General features: G+C 39.8%; 1 protein-coding gene across 1 annotated transcript in view; it reads right to left on the bottom strand.

The window, feature by feature from the left end:
• The window catches only part of mtpap (mitochondrial poly(A) polymerase), a 32597-nt gene extending 15311 nt beyond the window's left edge, over nt 1–17286 (bottom strand). Inside the window, exons 1-6 of the mRNA XM_088322306.1 lie at nt 17097–17286; nt 13559–13725; nt 13256–13483; nt 12948–13172; nt 10105–10316; nt 5167–5393 (exon numbers count right to left, since the gene is read on the bottom strand). Of these exons, the coding sequence (XP_088178432.1) occupies nt 5167–5393; nt 10105–10316; nt 12948–13172; nt 13256–13483; nt 13559–13725; nt 17097–17268 (1231 nt within the window). The 5' untranslated portion in view covers nt 17269–17286. The remainder of the gene's footprint in view (nt 1–5166; nt 5394–10104; nt 10317–12947; nt 13173–13255; nt 13484–13558; nt 13726–17096) is intronic.
• Between the last annotated feature and the right edge of the window lie 68 nt (nt 17287–17354).

Genomic DNA, 17354 nt, shown 5'->3' with positions numbered 1-17354 from the left:
ACATTTTAAGAGGATAACCGCTTTTGGTACTTACACATGTCGCACCTGTATATAAGCCGCATGCGCCCACATTAAAACATATAACACAATCAAAAAAGTAACCCAAACCCGACTTTAAGTCCCGCGATTGTAACTGAATATAAAGTACACAGTCCAAAAACCACAGCCAGCAAAATCAACGGAAAATAATACCGGTACTTAAGGTTTGATGCAGACCTGCAGAGTCCGGGTCCTGTTGAACGTAATCCAAGGAAAAAAAGTCTATATTTCCAAAAGTAAGGGTGGGAAAAATATATATCCACTATTGTCCGCTGCGTCTAAAAACACGGCTCACCTTTACTCCACTTCCCATCAGCCCCCGTAGTTTTCGCCCCTTCTTTTTGATTCGCCCGTGGAAAACATATCAGAATAAGTCTCTAAAATAAATACATTACAAAAATATACAGTTGCAAATACATATTATGCATGGTTACACATATTTACAAAGAAAGACGGTACACCGAGAGTTTTCAAAGCTTTAATAATACTAATATAACTTTTATCCCAAACCGTGACTGTGACAGGTAGCAACACGCTACTAGCAACACGCATAGCAGTAAACAGGTCTGTTGAAAAAATTCACTGTACTTGTAAAAACCATGGTGAACCATCCTCATCTTCCTCCCTAAAAGTCGTATTCCTCGGTTTTGGAAAGAAACTTTGTCACATAGACGTCGTCCCACGCTCCCTTATTCCAAAACACGCTAGCAACACGCTCGCAAAGTAAAGTTTACGTGTAATAGCTCTGTCTCCCTCTTTATCGGATTGCTTTATAAGTTTACGCTAATTTAATTTGTGCACAAGCTAAGAAGTTGCAGTCTAAATCTTACCTTTTGTACGCGAGCGCCGCTGGCGGCCGTTAGAAAAATGACATAAATTGGCCGCAACACTGAATAAGCCGGAGGGTTGAAGGTTTGGGAAAAAAGTAGCGGCTTATAGTCCAAAATTTACGGTACTCGGTTGGTTTGGACACATGGAGAGGATGGATGAGGAGCGAATGTTGAAGAGGATCTACAGTGCAGTAGTAAATAGAAGGAGACCAAGAGGAAGGCCGCGATTGACATGGATGGATGGATGTTGTTATGAGTGCACTGGAGGAAAAAGGTCTAAATCTAGCGGAAGCTAGAGCTCTTGTTGGTGATAGGAATGAGTGGAGAGGTGTTGTGAGGATAGTGGGAGGTTGAAGGCGTTCTAAGGGATGGGCAGGGCGCCCGTATGATGCGGCAGGGGTAAACCAGTGAAAGCTGTCAGGCCCTGCTGTTGAGTTTGAGTGACATGGCCGCTTACTCGTGTCCCGTTTCATCTGGAGGGACGAAAGTGTGACCGACTTGAGTGCCGAGGTGCTTCACTTGTTTGGGTGTTTGGGCATTTGGGTTGCCCATGGTCCCGAAAAATGTGTGGGTGTGTTTTTATACTACTTTTTCCATTTTTTATTTTCTGTATTTTTGTATGTGTATGTGTCTTGCTGTCGGTCACCCCTCTCGAGGGATATGACCAGGGTAGATAGATGGATAGGTAGGTTTCTCCATGTAGCTTCACTCACAATTGAGAAGAATTGGATAGGTCTCCGGGACCGGCCCCTCGGCCAAAATTTTGAACCCAATGCAACTAGACGGGCAGAACTAAGCCTCGGTAGTGGATCATGCCCGTTCTCGGACAGCCTTGTTAGCGGTCCACCTTTTGCGAGATGAGGCCATGCGCGTTCATCCGAAAGAGACAAAGGTGCTTGACCTCACCGGAGCGGCGGTACTTTTTCTTGTCCCGTAAGCACGGGGGCCGATGGAGACGGGGTCTCGTCGGGGGTAAAGCAGTCGGGGGGCGCGGGTAGGCGGGCGCTTTCGGTCTGATTGCTTTTGGAGGGCAATTATCCGGCAGCCAAGGTGAGAGTGAGGGAGAAGTAATAAGAGGGTTGCAGCAGGTGGCTTTGTTAAATGATATACTCGGCAAATGAAAACTTGATCAATGTCATGGTGCCGGAACGGAAAAATGGAGGGTTGACGTGGATAGACGTCCATGGCGCCCCACGGGTCTAGTTTAAATAGAATAGACCTTTATTGTCATTGTTACAACATGGGTTGAATATATTGTGACAACGAAATTGGTCGTGGCACTCCAGTTCCACATTTCACAGTGAGGATAAAGAAAACAAAGAGATAAAGGAACAAAGAAGATGTTTGTACTGTCCTTGATTGCATAGGCTTTGTTTTCCTCCGGAGGGGGGTGTATGAGGGGGTGAGGGACAGACAGAGATGGCCAGATCCAACTGGATGTTTGATCTTACTGTACACATGGTCCAGTGTTTTTTCCCCTAATTACTCAGTCCACGTATTGAATGAATTTGGGAAGTAAAGTCCGATTAAAGTCGCCGGCGACGATAAAAAGTCCGTCGGGGTGTGCGAGCTGCTGTTTATTGATAGCAGGGGATTTAGCGCTATGCTAATGTTAGCATCCGGTGGGACGTTAGCATCCGGTGAAACGTAAACAGCAACCACAATGACCACAGTTAACTCTCTCGTGGATAGAAGGGTCTACACTCTACACGATACTGCTAGAAACTCTATATCGAGTGAGCAGTGTGTGTCAATGATTCGGCTGTTATTGTAGCGCAAAATGACTGTTGATAAAATAAGTAACCTCTATGCCGGGGTTTAGGAAGCATTTTGACCCAAAAAAGCTATGAAAAACAAGAATATTTGGATTTTTGGGGGAGAGCAACACCATAAATTGTGACAAGAGAGAGCATAAAAAGCACACTACAGAGGAAGTGATTAGCTGTTACCATAACATTAGTTGGTCAATCTGACTCTAAAACAGGACAGCCCACATATTTTAACACAAAACCGCCAAACCCGCTCTCCAGACAAAAACTAATACTTCAGCACATTTGATTTCACGTTGTGACGTTTGATGATAATAATAATAATAATAATAATTTCCTTGTATTGTCATTCTGTGTAACAATGTACACAGAACGAAATGTTTGATTGCACCTGACCCGTTGTAGCGAGCCGATGCAGCCGCAGCCAACAGAGGGCGCCGCCGACCACTTTTTAAGTCTTAGGAATGACTCGGCCGGGGCGCGAACCACCGACCTCCCAGTCTCAAAGCGGGCGCCTTACCATCTAGGCTACTGAGCTGGTGGGCCTAAAAAAATCCAGCCCGGCCCGACAAAATAACTTGATTTGAGCGACCAAACCAGAAAGAAGAAAACCCGAATTTACATAATAGGGAATGATGCTTTTGGCCAAAATCCAAGCTGGGTTCGGGCTGCGGGCCCTTACCTCTACTATGAAATAATAATCCCAGAGCCTGTGTCACATATCAGTATAAATATACCACTTAAAATTTCTCTCCCTCCGGCAGTTATTAAGAGTGTTGAGGCTGGTTTCAAGACGAGGTGCAAGCAGAGCTCGTTTGTAAAAATGTCACAGAATATTGCAAATGGAACAGAGAAGACAGCGCTTGGTGACGGGGAGAAAGGAGTGTTTGTAAGTGTTTATAGCTCTGCCTATTCCTACCGCTTACCCAATCAAATTGCTCTGGGTGCTTTGCTGGAGTTTTGGGTTGTTTAGTTTCTTCTGTGGGTTTTTATCATAAAGTGTCTTAGCAGTGAACATAAATTGGTTAATGAGCTTCCATACAAAGGATTCTGTAGCGATGTACTGTACAGCTGAAACAAGGTCTGTTGGTGTGACACCTTGACTGAGGTATCGCCATTATAGAAAAATACTAGGTAAGGAGCCCGATGTGGCTATTTGGCGCTCCCTAGTGGCCTCCCTGGCCTGCCTTCAGAAATGTTTAATATCAGAAAATGATAGTTTCTATACATGAGTCACTAACATTCTTTTCGTACGTTTTCCAATAAATGTAGATATCTACAGTATGTGTTGACTTCTTCACGGGGTGTATATAAATCTTTTAAATTTTTTGTGGATTCAAACATGTTTTGAATTTCTGGGGTCCAATATGGCTATTTTGGGTCGCCAACCCCTATACTGGAGAGCAACTTTATGCTTGTCCTTGCGTTTTTCTTACTTACTTTTTGTTAGTGTAGCATTAAAATGGTGAAAGTAAGAATAGGCCTAATTCAAGTATAGTGCAAACCCCTACCCAAACCCCAAGAAGGATGGAAAAAAATAGTTTCATCGAGTGTGTCTTGGAAATGCACATACTAGCACGGGCATCATGAACGAGTTGACTAAGGCTGTAATAATGAATGCAAGCCAGGAGATGGCGGCAGAGTTAAAAATACTGTGCAGCTCCTTTAAAGTCAATAATGGAATGCCTGCCGATCAACAACTGACGAGTGTAAAAAAATTATATAGCTTCATATAACTTCTCACTTAAGGTATAAGTCATGTACCAGATAACCATTCAGTTTGAAATTTTAAGCACAGTCCAACAAGAAATTTTGAAGTTATTTACATTAAACTACTACTGAAGAAAATCTAATATGTATCCAGTCTGTCAAATAACTTCATTTATCCTCATCCAACAACCCAAAAGACGCACTACAGACACACACACAAGGGTTAAAAAAACAGCAAAAACAAAAGTAAACAGCAATAGAAATAAAATACGATTATGACAAGGCACAGACTAACCATGTGAGGAAAAGGACCTGAGGGAGGGTTCCACACTGATAGGGATGGCAGCAGATGGCTCCGGGATTTCGGCCATTGAACCGCACCCTACCAGTGTGGGCCTCTAAATATAAAAACAGAAATAAAAACAGAACAAAACCTAGAAAATGTGAAGTAAAAGTGAAATATAATACAGTAAAAGATTAAAAGTTAAACAAATCAAAGCTAAAAAAAAGATGAGTTAAAAGCCATGTTAAAAAAAGAGGGTCTTGAGCCTCCTCTAAAAATATCAAGGGTCCCCGCAGACCTCATGTCCTCCGGCAGACTGTTCTATAGGTGAGGACCCAAGTGGCAGAATGCTGCTTTACTATTGGTCGGTTTTGGTCCTCGCCCCAGGAACAGTCCGCAAACCTCTGCCAGAGGACCTCAGACGGATGGTATGGCCGAAGACCGTTAAGACCTTTAAAAACTATGTGCTGCTGAATGTCTTAGTAACTGCAAGCTAGCAATGTTATTTTTAGGAAGGCCATTTATTCTAGCGTACCTGCAAGATCTCGTAGGTGATCCAGAGTGGGGATGATGGGCGGGTTTCTCCCCTGCAGGAAGAACAGCACCATGACGGTGAGCGAGAAGTTTGTGATCCAGGCCCCGGCGATGCTGCTGGTCACTCCGTGTGCTCGGGCCCAACATCTCACTGTGAACACTAGTTGGCGCACTCGAGAGTCCAGTTTCCCGTAGAGGTAGAGCAGCTCTGAGCTCTTCATTGCCACCCTATGGGTAAAGAGCGAATGTGGGAGTTATATTGGGTTTCTTCACGGCCCAATTTAAGGACTTTTTGAGGACTTTCGAAGCCAATATTCCCATTTCTTCAGTACTGTTCAAAGAATAATACATTATTATACTGTTAATAAGAATAACAATAACGATTCATTTTCATTATTATTATTGATCTCACCAACACTAATGGCGTATTTAGAGTGGAAAGTAATTTTTTCTTAAATTTAAAGAAGCTGAGTGGAATTTAAAATTTTGTTACTCTCTGCCACCATCTCCGAGCTTGTCATCATTGCAGCCCGAGTCAACTCACTCATGATGCGTGTGCAAGTACCTGCATTTCTTAGATGCCCATGAATAAACTCTTCCTTTTTCGTCCTTTATTTTATGTACGGTCTATCGGGCGATACCGCCGAGATACATGGCAACAAATGCAAGCGTTTAAAAGCACTTCATTCAAAATTCAAGCACTTTTCAAACCTTGACAACAAAACATTAGAATTCAAACATTTTCAGAGATTTCATGAACCTATATGAACCTTTATCATGGTTGAGCAGAGGTCTCATTTTCAATTGACTTGGGGGCTGCCTGAGGTAGGGTGCATTGAGGTTAGGCCACGTTTCGATTAAAACATTCCACTGTTCTCAAATAGTTCTTTTTTAGTAAATTCCCTACACAAAATAAGATCTAAAAGAAAATCTCCTGGCTTAAAGTAAGGACTGCAGCCTCAGTTTGCTCATTCTTCAAGAACGTACATATCTTAAGATAAGTTCGAAAAACACACCGCCAGGAAAACCAAGGAGTGGCTCCGTAAGAAGCATATCAAGGTTCCAGCATGGACAGGCCAATCCCCAGACCTGAACCCAATCGAAAATCTGACTCATCTAGAGAAGGATCTGTGTGGAGGAGTGGGCCAATATCCCTCCTGCAGTGTGTGTAAACCTGCAGCTATATCGCACAAATAAATCATAACAAAATTGTGCAATGTGATTTCTGGATTTTTCTTTTTAGTTTATCTCCCCCACAGTGGACATGCACCTACGATGAAAATTTCAGACCCCTCCATGATTTCTAAGTGGGAGAAATAGTGTTCAAATACTTATTTTCTTCACTGTGTATATAATATACTATTGTATCAAATAATCCAGAATAATTCATCCAGTAGAATACAGAACTATGTTGTTATAAATGAGTTACTTCAAAAATGTATAATCTTCCCTTGGTTTACTGAGATTTCCTAACCATAAGAAACCAATTCATGTCAAAGAACCAAGAGTAAAGACCGCCCCCTTGTGGCCATTTTAACCAGGATCTGCAACATAGATTGAAACTCGTTATAAATGTAATAAAACAAAGGAAAAATAAATGAAAGATTTTTTTAAATTAAATAAACATTTTAAAATACTTATTTGCAAAAGTAGTAAAACTAAGACAAAAAATAGCATATATTGAAGTCAAATTTATAATTTAAATCAATCTAAGTATGTTTTTACTAACTAAAAATACATTATAAGAAATATCAGAAATAATTTTATTTTTATAAAAAATATTTTTTTAATTTACAAGAGATATTATTCACAATGAATCCTAAAATGAGAATAAAGTGAAACAGAGCAAATTTATCAGCCACATTTGGACAATTTAGGGCCATTTTTGTTCTTATTTAAAGGGGCACTGTGTATATTTGGCCACTAGGTGTTGCTGTATTGCGTTGTGCAACCATAAATGAGTAATAAAAAGCACAAGGAAGAAAAAAAACTCAAAGTGACCAAACAGCAATACACAAATAGGAGAATGGAGAATGAAAAATAGGTGTTATTATAATTTAGTAGAATATTAATATATTATTAAATCATTTTTGTGCAGAATATTAAATTATTATTATTGGTAACATCCTGAAAGATGGGACGCCCCCAGAAAAAGCGGCCTTTTTTTTCTGCTTTTTTTTTTATCCTTTTGTTCTCCAGTTTTCCTTTTTTTTCCTTTGTTCTGTACCATTTAACTTCTTTTACTTCCTTTTTCCTCTTTTACTTGTTTTTTTCCTGCTCGTTTTTTTCTTGTCCTTTTCTCTTTTGTTTCATTTTCCCCTAGATTTTTCTTCCTTTGTCTTGCTTCAATATCTTCATTTTTCCTTTTTTATTCTTATTTTATTTCCCTTTTTTCAGACTGCCCACACTAGTACACCCAGTTTGACCTGCACAACCAGCTCAGTAGCCTAGATGGTAGAGCGCCCGCTTTGAGACTGGGAGGTCGCTGGTTCGCGCCTCGGCCGAGTCATACCTAAGACTTATAACATTGGTAAAATGGCGGCGCCCTCTGTTGGCTGTGGCTGCATCGGCTCGCTACAACGGGTCAGGTGTATCGACATTTCGTTCTGTGTACATTGGTACAAAAGAATGACAATACAAAGGAAATTATTATTATTATTATTACTACTAGCAAAATGTGAATTTCCCTTCGGGGATGAACAAAGTATCTATCTATCTATCTATCTATCTATCTAACATCACGGAAACTGGCCTCCTAAATCACCACTAGGGGGCAGTGTTTTTCTGAGTTTTTGAGTCCTTATGTCTGCTGCCACATTCTTCCTGTTGAGACATTCATTTGCACAAGCATAGTGACCACAGTTAAGACAGGAAATCGCAATGGCTAAAAGATGTCCCGAGTTGAAAAAAAAGTCCCTCCTTGCCCTCAAATCCACCTACAACAACTTCCTCAGAAACTACTTCGTGGTTTTTCCTGTCTTTGCTGTCATTTTGTTGTTTGTGTGGGCATTTTGCATGTGTCATATTAAGAGTGGGATGCCGAAAAACCTCAAGACAAACACAAAATGTCGTTTCACTACGCAAGCATCCCCGCCTCTACATTCAAATAAGCCAAATTAAGCACTTTTTAAGGACTTTCAAAGCTAATTTTATAATTTCTCCATAAAAAGAAAAGAATCCCATGTGAATCATGTATTTTGCAGAGCCACCAATATACAGACGCTCCCCTACTTACGACCAATGTTCCCTGTAATTTTCCTTACGGGTCTGAGCGTTCACACAAAGGTCGGTGAGCAGCGCTTGAAACAACAGTGAGCAACCATAATCCCAAGTATGCCAAGATAATTCATTATCAAACATGTCCAAAACTTGACATCAAGTTACATTTTGTTGAGTTTCCGGCAATGCAAAATGATTTTTCTCTTTTGAATGAATTGACTCATGTACGATTGCAAAGGTTGTACGGCCTACAGACGTCGTTTGTTCTTACAGTTCTTTCACAAGATATCTAATTATTTGTATTTCCTGATATATTTTGTCGCATAATATTAATATTTTTGGGGGCTTATTTAGTCGGTTGTAAGATACAGAACTGTACTTAATCACATTTTTAGTGGAAGTACAATGTTGGCAACATGATTCACCTCACTAATTGGAAATTATTTGAATGCAACACAAACTTTTTCTTCTTTTTTCCGTGGGTTTTTTTCTACTTTTTTAAATTCCTTTTAAAAAAAATCTCATTTTTATTTTTTCCGAGCGGTTACTTTTTTCTTTTTGTTCTCTATTTACTTTTTTCCTACATTTCTTTCTTTTCTGGCTTTGTTCAACGTTTTTCCTTCTTTTTTCTCTTCCTTTTGTTTCTTTTTTTTTCAGCTTTTCACTACTTTTTCATTTTGGTATTTTTTTCTTTTTTGTTCTATTCCCCCCTTCCTTTAAGTCATTTTGTGCATACTTTTACATAATATTTGGTCATGTTGGGATTAAAGAATCAAAAACAACCCGAAGAGCCGTTTAGGACCCGAAAGAGCCGGTTCCTTTTAGTGAGCCGAGCCGAAGAAGCCGGTTCCCCGACAAACTCTACTAACTTTACTCAACTTCATTCTCCTTCGAATGTTTTTTTTTACTGAATGAAAGTTTTTGTACTACTATGTGGCATTAAATATCACACACCGTCTTTTTAAATAAATCGCTAATATATATTTGTTTGTGAGACAAGTCTCTCCCCATGTGAAAATGACAGTAATATGAAGTTTTCAGTTGCAGGAAGTTCTTCCCAATACAATTTAACACTGGAAAACACTACGGTAATTTTTTGCCAGACCCATAATAAATAGTCCTCCTACTAATACACATTTCATAGTGTCAAGTCATGTTTATTTGTACATCCCTTAATCACAAAGAGTCTCAAAGGGCTGCACAAATCAAAGACTATTGCAAACTACAGACTATTATTGCACCATCCCCTGATCTAAAACCTACATGAGGGCAAGGAAAAACTCAAAAACCTCAACATGAGGAAAATTAAGAAACCTTGAGAAGGGACCGCACAAGAGGACCCTGTTAAAGTGTAACATGCACTTGTCCCATTGGGCATGACCCGTATTAGGGCGATGGCGATGCCATACAAACCAATACCACCTTCAGTTAATCCCGAGGGAAGAAGAAATGCAATGGCAAAGCGGAGCCACCAGAGTGCGGTGTTGGTGTCATTTTAAAGGAGACTTGTTGAGAAACATGGCAACAATTTCAAGCATTTTTCAATCTTTGAAAACTCGCCATCAAAAGTAAAGCATTTTCAAGGATTTCAAGAACCCGTACAAACCCTCTTCTTTGTATTCAACATATCCGCTTATGCCAATTCCGGTTAGAAAATGCCAAAATTATATATTTGATATTTAAAGTGGAAATTGTGAAAAAATGCATAAGAGTAGAGGACCTGTTGTTGGCAGTAAGGTCGCACTGAAAACCAGACGGCTGATGGGCAAAACGGACCAGGGGGCATCGGGCGCTGAGGATCTTCTGCACGCCGACGCAGCCCGGCCCGAACTGCTCTACGCATTCGCCGATGACAGACAGGATGCTCTGCGTGACGCTGCGCTCTGAACCCGCACGTTTCATCTGGTACTCCAAAGTCAAACCCGATTTGGCCTACAAAATAAGAGACGTTTCACAAACGGTACAAAGTAAGAGAAAACATCAACTGGAAAAAATGCGTTATTATTCCATTAAAAGATCACTTTAAGGACTTTTTGAGAATATATTTTACTTCCTTTTTAAATAGAAAAATAAACTTAAAATGAGCATATTTATCTGACATAAAATAGGAGATGGCAGATAATTTTGCTCATTTCAAATGTTATTTTTTGTATTTTACAATTACTAATAGATAATCTTGCCTAATTTTTCCTATTTTACTAAATTCTAACTTTTTATAGGAAAATAGGAAAAATATAGGCAGCACGGCGGCTGGGTAGTTAGCACGCAGCCTCACGGTGCAGAAGCTCAAGTTTAGCTACCGCAGCCTCCCCATGTGGAGTTTGCATGTTCTCCCCGTGCTTGTGTGGGTTTCCTCCCACATTCCACAAACATGCATGTTAGGTTAATTGTCCGGTTCAAATTGTCCCTAGGTGGAAATAAGCAAGTGAGTGGTCTGTCCCTGTGTGCCCTATGACTGGCTGGCAACCAGTTCAGGGTGTCCCCTGCCCAGTGCTACGTGTACTGAATCTCCAGTGCACTCAGAACATTGACCTTTTTATTCTTCAATATCTGGTGCATCCATTCAATATGATTGGTGTATAGTGTAAAGAATAGGCGAGCAGTTTCTTTTGAAATTAAAGTGGAATAAGAAAGCTTGATGCGGTTGAGAAAATGGGCGGAACGCTTTTTTTCGGCCACTTTTTATCACAAGGACCTCTTGAAGCGCATCTTCCGAAAGTAAGTTAAACTCAACTTTATTTATTGAGAATATTATTGTATGAAATGTTTATTTTTTATTACAAAATAACACAGGTTACTTATACAAGCCTTAAACATACAAAATATAGCACTCACTGAAGCAACTTACGAAAAAAATTCAACTTACGAACGATCGTCCGGAACTTATTCAGATTCAGATATATTTTATTGTCATTCTTGTACACGTGTATACAGAACGAAATGTCGATACATCTGACCCGCACAGTTTTCTTGAATGTACAGATATAAATAAATGTTGTACTGAGTTAGAGTATTGAAGTACTGATAATATGCTAAATAATTTATAGCTATGTATAGTATTATACAGTAGTGCAAAGAGTGCAAGAGGAGCAGCTAAACCAGATGTGCAAAATGGGCAGTCAGGTAAACAAGTCATTATACAATAACAATAACACTGGAGTACGACAGTGCAGAGGAGAACAGATGTGCAGAGAAGCAGAGGAGCTTATTCTGTTTGTATGTAGGGCAGCGTCTGTAGATTTGACAAATTGGATTAAATAGAATTGGTATCTTTCCTACACTATTGGGTAGAATTGAGGAAACAAAAAAATGGTATTTGTTATAGGTATTAATTCTCTAATACTATGTATATGATTAATTTAGTTTTTACACTTTGTTCCCACTTACTCTTTAAATTATAATATAAACCGAAAAACATTTATGGTGCCATTTTGTGTCATGAATTTGGCAACAGCCACTTTCCTTTGAGAGAGGCAAGTATACGGCCTCTAATGTAATTACCGTATTTTCCGCACTATAAGGCGCGACGGGTTATAGGGCGCACCCCCAAAAAATAGTTTTTGGTCCTATATTTTCCATAGATAAGGCGCACCGGATTATAAGGCGCTACAATGGGAACGTCGACAAAACGGTCAGATAGTTCAGTCCAACTTATTACCCCCTTAACATTCCCAAAGCTTGCAAAGAAGCAAATACGTGTCGTAGACACGTGCGGATGCGGTGTCCGTACGATGTCACCAAACAAACATTTCTTAGTTTCCATTTGATTTTTTACTGGCAACTGAGTGGACGGCAAAGTAAGAATTTTATTGTCCAGGGAAACGGGGTTCTTTACTGTGCATATGACAATAAACACTTGAATTGAATTTAGTTTAATAATAGACTCATCACAGAAACATCCAGATCGTTCTAAAACAAAATACCGGGAAAATATAAAGCCGCATAGCTCACCTAAGTTCTCTTGCAGCCTTCACGTTCATTAATGATACGTAACCATGGTCTTCTTACAACCGTGAGTGTAGTAAATCCAGGAGAGTCAAATATTTACAAATACAGAATATTAAAAAATGTTTTCTCTATGCCGTAGTGCAACCCAACCAACGTGTGAATTCACGATCATCTTTTTCGGCCAATTGCAGGCTTTGTTTCGCCCCTTTAGCCTATGCGAGCCTGTAAATGATAAAAAGGATCCGCCCCCTTTGCCTCCGAATAACTTTAGCCAATAGTGACTGATTCAAATGACGATTGACACATTGGTTAGCCAATGAAACGCCGGTATATAAATCCCAGCATACACCGCGGACGACTTCGCCTTCGGGGGAAAATAGAGTCGGCGGCTGCTTGCTTTAGTTGCGAGACTTTGCGACTTAATATTGATCCATATATAAGGCGCACTGTATTATAAGGCGCATGGTCAGCTTTTGAAAAAAATAAAGGCTTTTAGCTGCGCCTTATAGTGCGGAAAATACGGTACTACTCTATCTGCAACCACACAAAACATATAACAATTAAAATATTAGCATTAACGAGTGCATTCCAATTCCAATGTTTTTTCTGTCATACCATCTTTAATTTCTTTCCGCTGATCCCGTCTAAGTCCAGAAACATGTCCAAATCGCAGCCAAGCTTCCCGAAGCCATTGACTGATGATCCGAACGGTTTAATGGAACACTCTGGAAAATAAGCAGAGGCGATGTCTTGGAGCAGCGAGCAGACCAGGAAACGCAACCGGGTGTTCTCCTCAGTGAGTTGGTAGGCTTCTGTCAAGGAGGCTATTTGATGGTCTATCTAAGAGGATATGTATATAGTAAACGGATTTAGTCTAAGAGAAAAAAAATACAGAAACGTATAGCAAATTGGATCATACTGACACTCTTTTCTTTCAAAAGTCTCTGAATAAGCTCGTTTATGGGGATGGTGGTCTGGGGGTGGTTCTTTTCACTCGACTGTTGGCTGGTTCCTTCCGATAGACCTTTCAGGGTCATAAGTCTTGACTTATAAGGAATAGTAGATTCATAGTCGTTACTCGGGATGCCGGCTCCATCGAGTAATGAAGAGACGCTGTCCCGTGAAGCAAACTCTACCACAGCGTACATTCCCTTGAAAACAATCATAAAAACAATCTTGAATTCTACCGACCTGTATGACCGCGTCAGGATATGGGTTTTACTTACGTAGATTTCATAAGTGAAGTACTTTTTAATGTCACCGTGTGATGATAACAACTTGAGGAACTTTTTCTCATTGGTCTTGTGAGGACAGCTGATGAGAACAGATCTTTCTGCCTCTTCTTGTCTTTGGGCTTGGACGTCGTAAAATGAGATTTGTCCATGCTTTTCACCTGGAACAGAAGCAAGAATTTTCTTATCACTATTTTTTATTAAACATTGGCATAAAACAGTCAAACACTACAAAGTTATCCATTTTTCAGAGAATAGAAAGTGCTGCAGGGGGGGATGAATAAATAAATGTACCGTATTTTCCGCACTATAAGGCGCACCGGGTTATAGGGCGCACCCCGAAAAAATAGTTTTTGGTCCTATATTTGACATACACAAGGCGCACCGGATTATAAGGCACTACAATGGGAACGTCGACAAAACAGTCAGATAGTTCAGTCAAACTTATTACCCCCTTAACATTCCGAAAGCTTGCAAAGAAGCAAATACGTGTCTCAGACATGTACGGAAACAGTGTCTTTACGATGTCACTCAAAGTTCCAAATATCATTCGGAAGGTTAAAGTCTTGGGATTCAAGGAATGACGACCATTCCTTAGTTTATATTTTCTTTTTCGCTCGCAACTTTACTGTGCATATGACAATAAACACTTGGAATTGAGATTAATTTAAAAATAGACACTCCATTCCATTCATTATCTGCACCGCTTATCACAGAAACATCGAGTAAGGTCTGAAACAAGATACTGGGAAAATATATAGCCGGAGTAGCTCACCGAAGTCGTTGTGTTCAATAATAATGTGCAACCATGGTCCTCTTATATCCGTGAGTGTACTAAATCCAGGAGAGTAAAATATTTACAAATATATATTACAGTACAGAATAGTAAAATACTGTTTCCTCTATGCTGTAGTTAGACCTAACATGCTATTCACATTCATCTTTTTCGGCCAATTGCAGGCTTTGTTTTGCCCCTTTAGCCTATGCAAGCCTGTAAATGATAAAAAGGATCCACCCCCTTTACCTCAAAATAACTTTAGCCAATAGTGATCGATTCAACTGATGATTGACACATCTTTTTCGGCCAATTGCAGGCTTTGTTTTGCCCCTTTAGCCTATGCGAGCCTGTAAATGATAAAAAGGATCCGCCCCCTTTACCTCCGAATAACTTTAGCCAATAGTGATCGATTCAAATGATGATTGACACATTGGTTAGCCCTTAATCACAAGGAGTCTCAAAGGGCTGCACAGACCACAGACTATTGCAAACTACAGACTATTATGACACCATCCCCTGATCTAAAACCTACATGAGGGCAAAGAAAAACTCAAAAACCTCAGCATACAGGAGAGCATTTCCTACCTGACAAATTACAAGGTCTTTCCCAGCCAAACATGTCTAAGATAAGAGATAAATGAGAGAGTGAATTGGGACAGTCCATTCCTGATAATATATGGGGATCCAGCCTGGAGCATATGCATAGCTGTTCCTTAAATGCTAGACACCACCTACCGTAAATTCCAGACTATAGAGCGAACCTGATTATAAGCCGCACCCACCACATTCTTAGAGGAAAACCGATTTTGTACATACACAAGCCGCACCTGTATATAAGCCGCATGCGCCCACATTTAAACATGTAACACGAACTAAAAATTAACCCAAACCCGACTTCAAGTCCCGCGATTGAAACTAAATGTCCTTTATTAAAGTCAGCAGTCCAAAAATCACAGCCGGCAAAATGAACGGAAAATGATACCAGTACTTAAGGTTTGATGCGGACCTGCAGAGTCCAGGTCCCGTTGAAAGTAATCCAAGGAAAAAAGTGTATATTTCAGAGCTAAATATCTTGCCATAACTTTTGTGTGATTGGACAAAAGAATATATGGTCAGTGGTTTCAATATGCATGCTGCAAAATGAGCATAAGACCTGCTCATTTTCACTTCCATTTGAAAACGTGATCATAATAATTATCCGATGGGTGAATATTTACAATTTTAAATGTTTTTTATTAACTTTTGGGACTATAAGTCATTTTAAACACATGTTAATCTATTTATCACCGTGTTGTCATACATATTATGAAGTCCATGTTTGTTTTGGTTGCAATTAGAACCATACACAGGGTAGGATATCGGGATCATACTAATATTATTCCTGCAGTCAAATGATTAAAATTGGATAATTTAGTCAAATTTTTCACTTCACAACTGCTATTTAAGGTAAATAACAAAACATGGTGCCAGAAAACATCCAAAAATTATTCACTCGGAAAGAGGGAAATTATAACTTAATTGGCTGTAGTAAATTCAAAATCCCAAAGGTGAGAACTACCAGGAAAAGTATGTGCGTGTCTGTGTGTGGAGTCAAACTTTGGAACAATTTACAAGACAAGATCAAATAATTTCAGACTATTCACTTGTTCAAATTTAAATACAAAAAACATTACTGGCAGAATACAGAGATGAAGAAAATGGGGTAGGAGTGATACAAGAGATTGGAAATACTGCGTTTACAACTATAGTTTTGATTCTAGTTCTTTTAGACACAAAATACAAGCGATATATAAAATGTAATTAATAGGGAAGAGGAAGGGGTAGGGAAAATAAGCGTTTGCTTCTTACTACCCCTTTTCGAACATGTTATTATTAATCCTAATTTTGTTGTTGAGTTATTGTTTTTGTTACTGTTATTTGTTTGTTATTGTTTTTTTATTTTATAATGTTCGAAATAAAGTTGTCATTCATTCATACATCTCAGGGAGTGTGATCTTTGTTAAGGATTGTCTTATGAAGTTATAATTACATTCGAGTGTCCAGAATTGATATTCCTGGCCTGTAAGAAAGGCGCAGGTAGGTTTATTCGATGATATTTAACATTTCAGCCTTTTCTAGAGATAAATTGCTTTGGAATGGAACTCACTGATTTGGGGGTAAAGTCTTATTTGTGTGTAAAATATTCATACCTAGGGCAGCACGGCGGCGCAGTGATTAGCGCGTGTGCGGCACAGTTCTGAGGTCATGAGATCGAAAATCCTTTGTGGAGTTTGCATGATCTCCTCGTGCTTGCGTGGGTTTCCTCCGGGCACTCCGGTTCCAAAAACATGTATGTTAGGTTAATTGGCTGGTCCGAATTGTCCCTAGCTGTGAATGAGCGAGCAAATTGTCTGGCCCTGTGTGCCCTGTGACTGGCTGGCAACCAGTTCAGGGTGTCCCCTGCCCACTGCCCAAAGATAGCTGGGATGGGCTCCAGCACCCCCACGACCCTACTGGGGATAAGCACTGCAGATAATGGATGGATGGATGTTTATACCTAAATATATACCAACATTATCGACTGAACAGAAGATGGAATTTGCTTTGGTCAATGCGTAATACAAATGCAGTCGTTTTAGCATTATGCACGTTCGTTGATTTGGGGTTTTGACATAATGTAGAGACAAAAACAATAACACAGGTATGTCTCGGTTATGACATCGCTATCACAGATAAAAATACGGTAATCCATAACAGAATTTTAACTTTACTGACTGGTTTCGTCCTTTGTTTGCAGATCAGCATGGGCAGGAGCAGCTGTGGTTCCGACCGTTCTGTGAAAAATTGTTTCCACTTTTTGGAGACATTTCACGAGGTTGCTTCTTTTACTTATATGTAACCTGTGCGCAGCCATGGAAGCCGCCATTTTTGTTGAGGGACGACGCATGCGCTGCTGTGACTTGTTTTGCCCTTCGTACGGCAAGCGAAATACCCCAAAAAGTAATATACTCTAACTAAATATTATATATCGCC

This window comes from Urocampus carinirostris, chromosome 18, assembly GCF_059441175.1.
Source record: "Urocampus carinirostris isolate Australia breed hairy pipefish chromosome 18, RoL_Ucar_1.0, whole genome shotgun sequence".
NCBI classification, from domain to species: domain Eukaryota; kingdom Metazoa; phylum Chordata; class Actinopteri; order Syngnathiformes; family Syngnathidae; genus Urocampus; species Urocampus carinirostris.
Note: the sequence above shows the minus strand (reverse complement) of the source record. Positions and strands in the feature narration are given on the sequence as shown.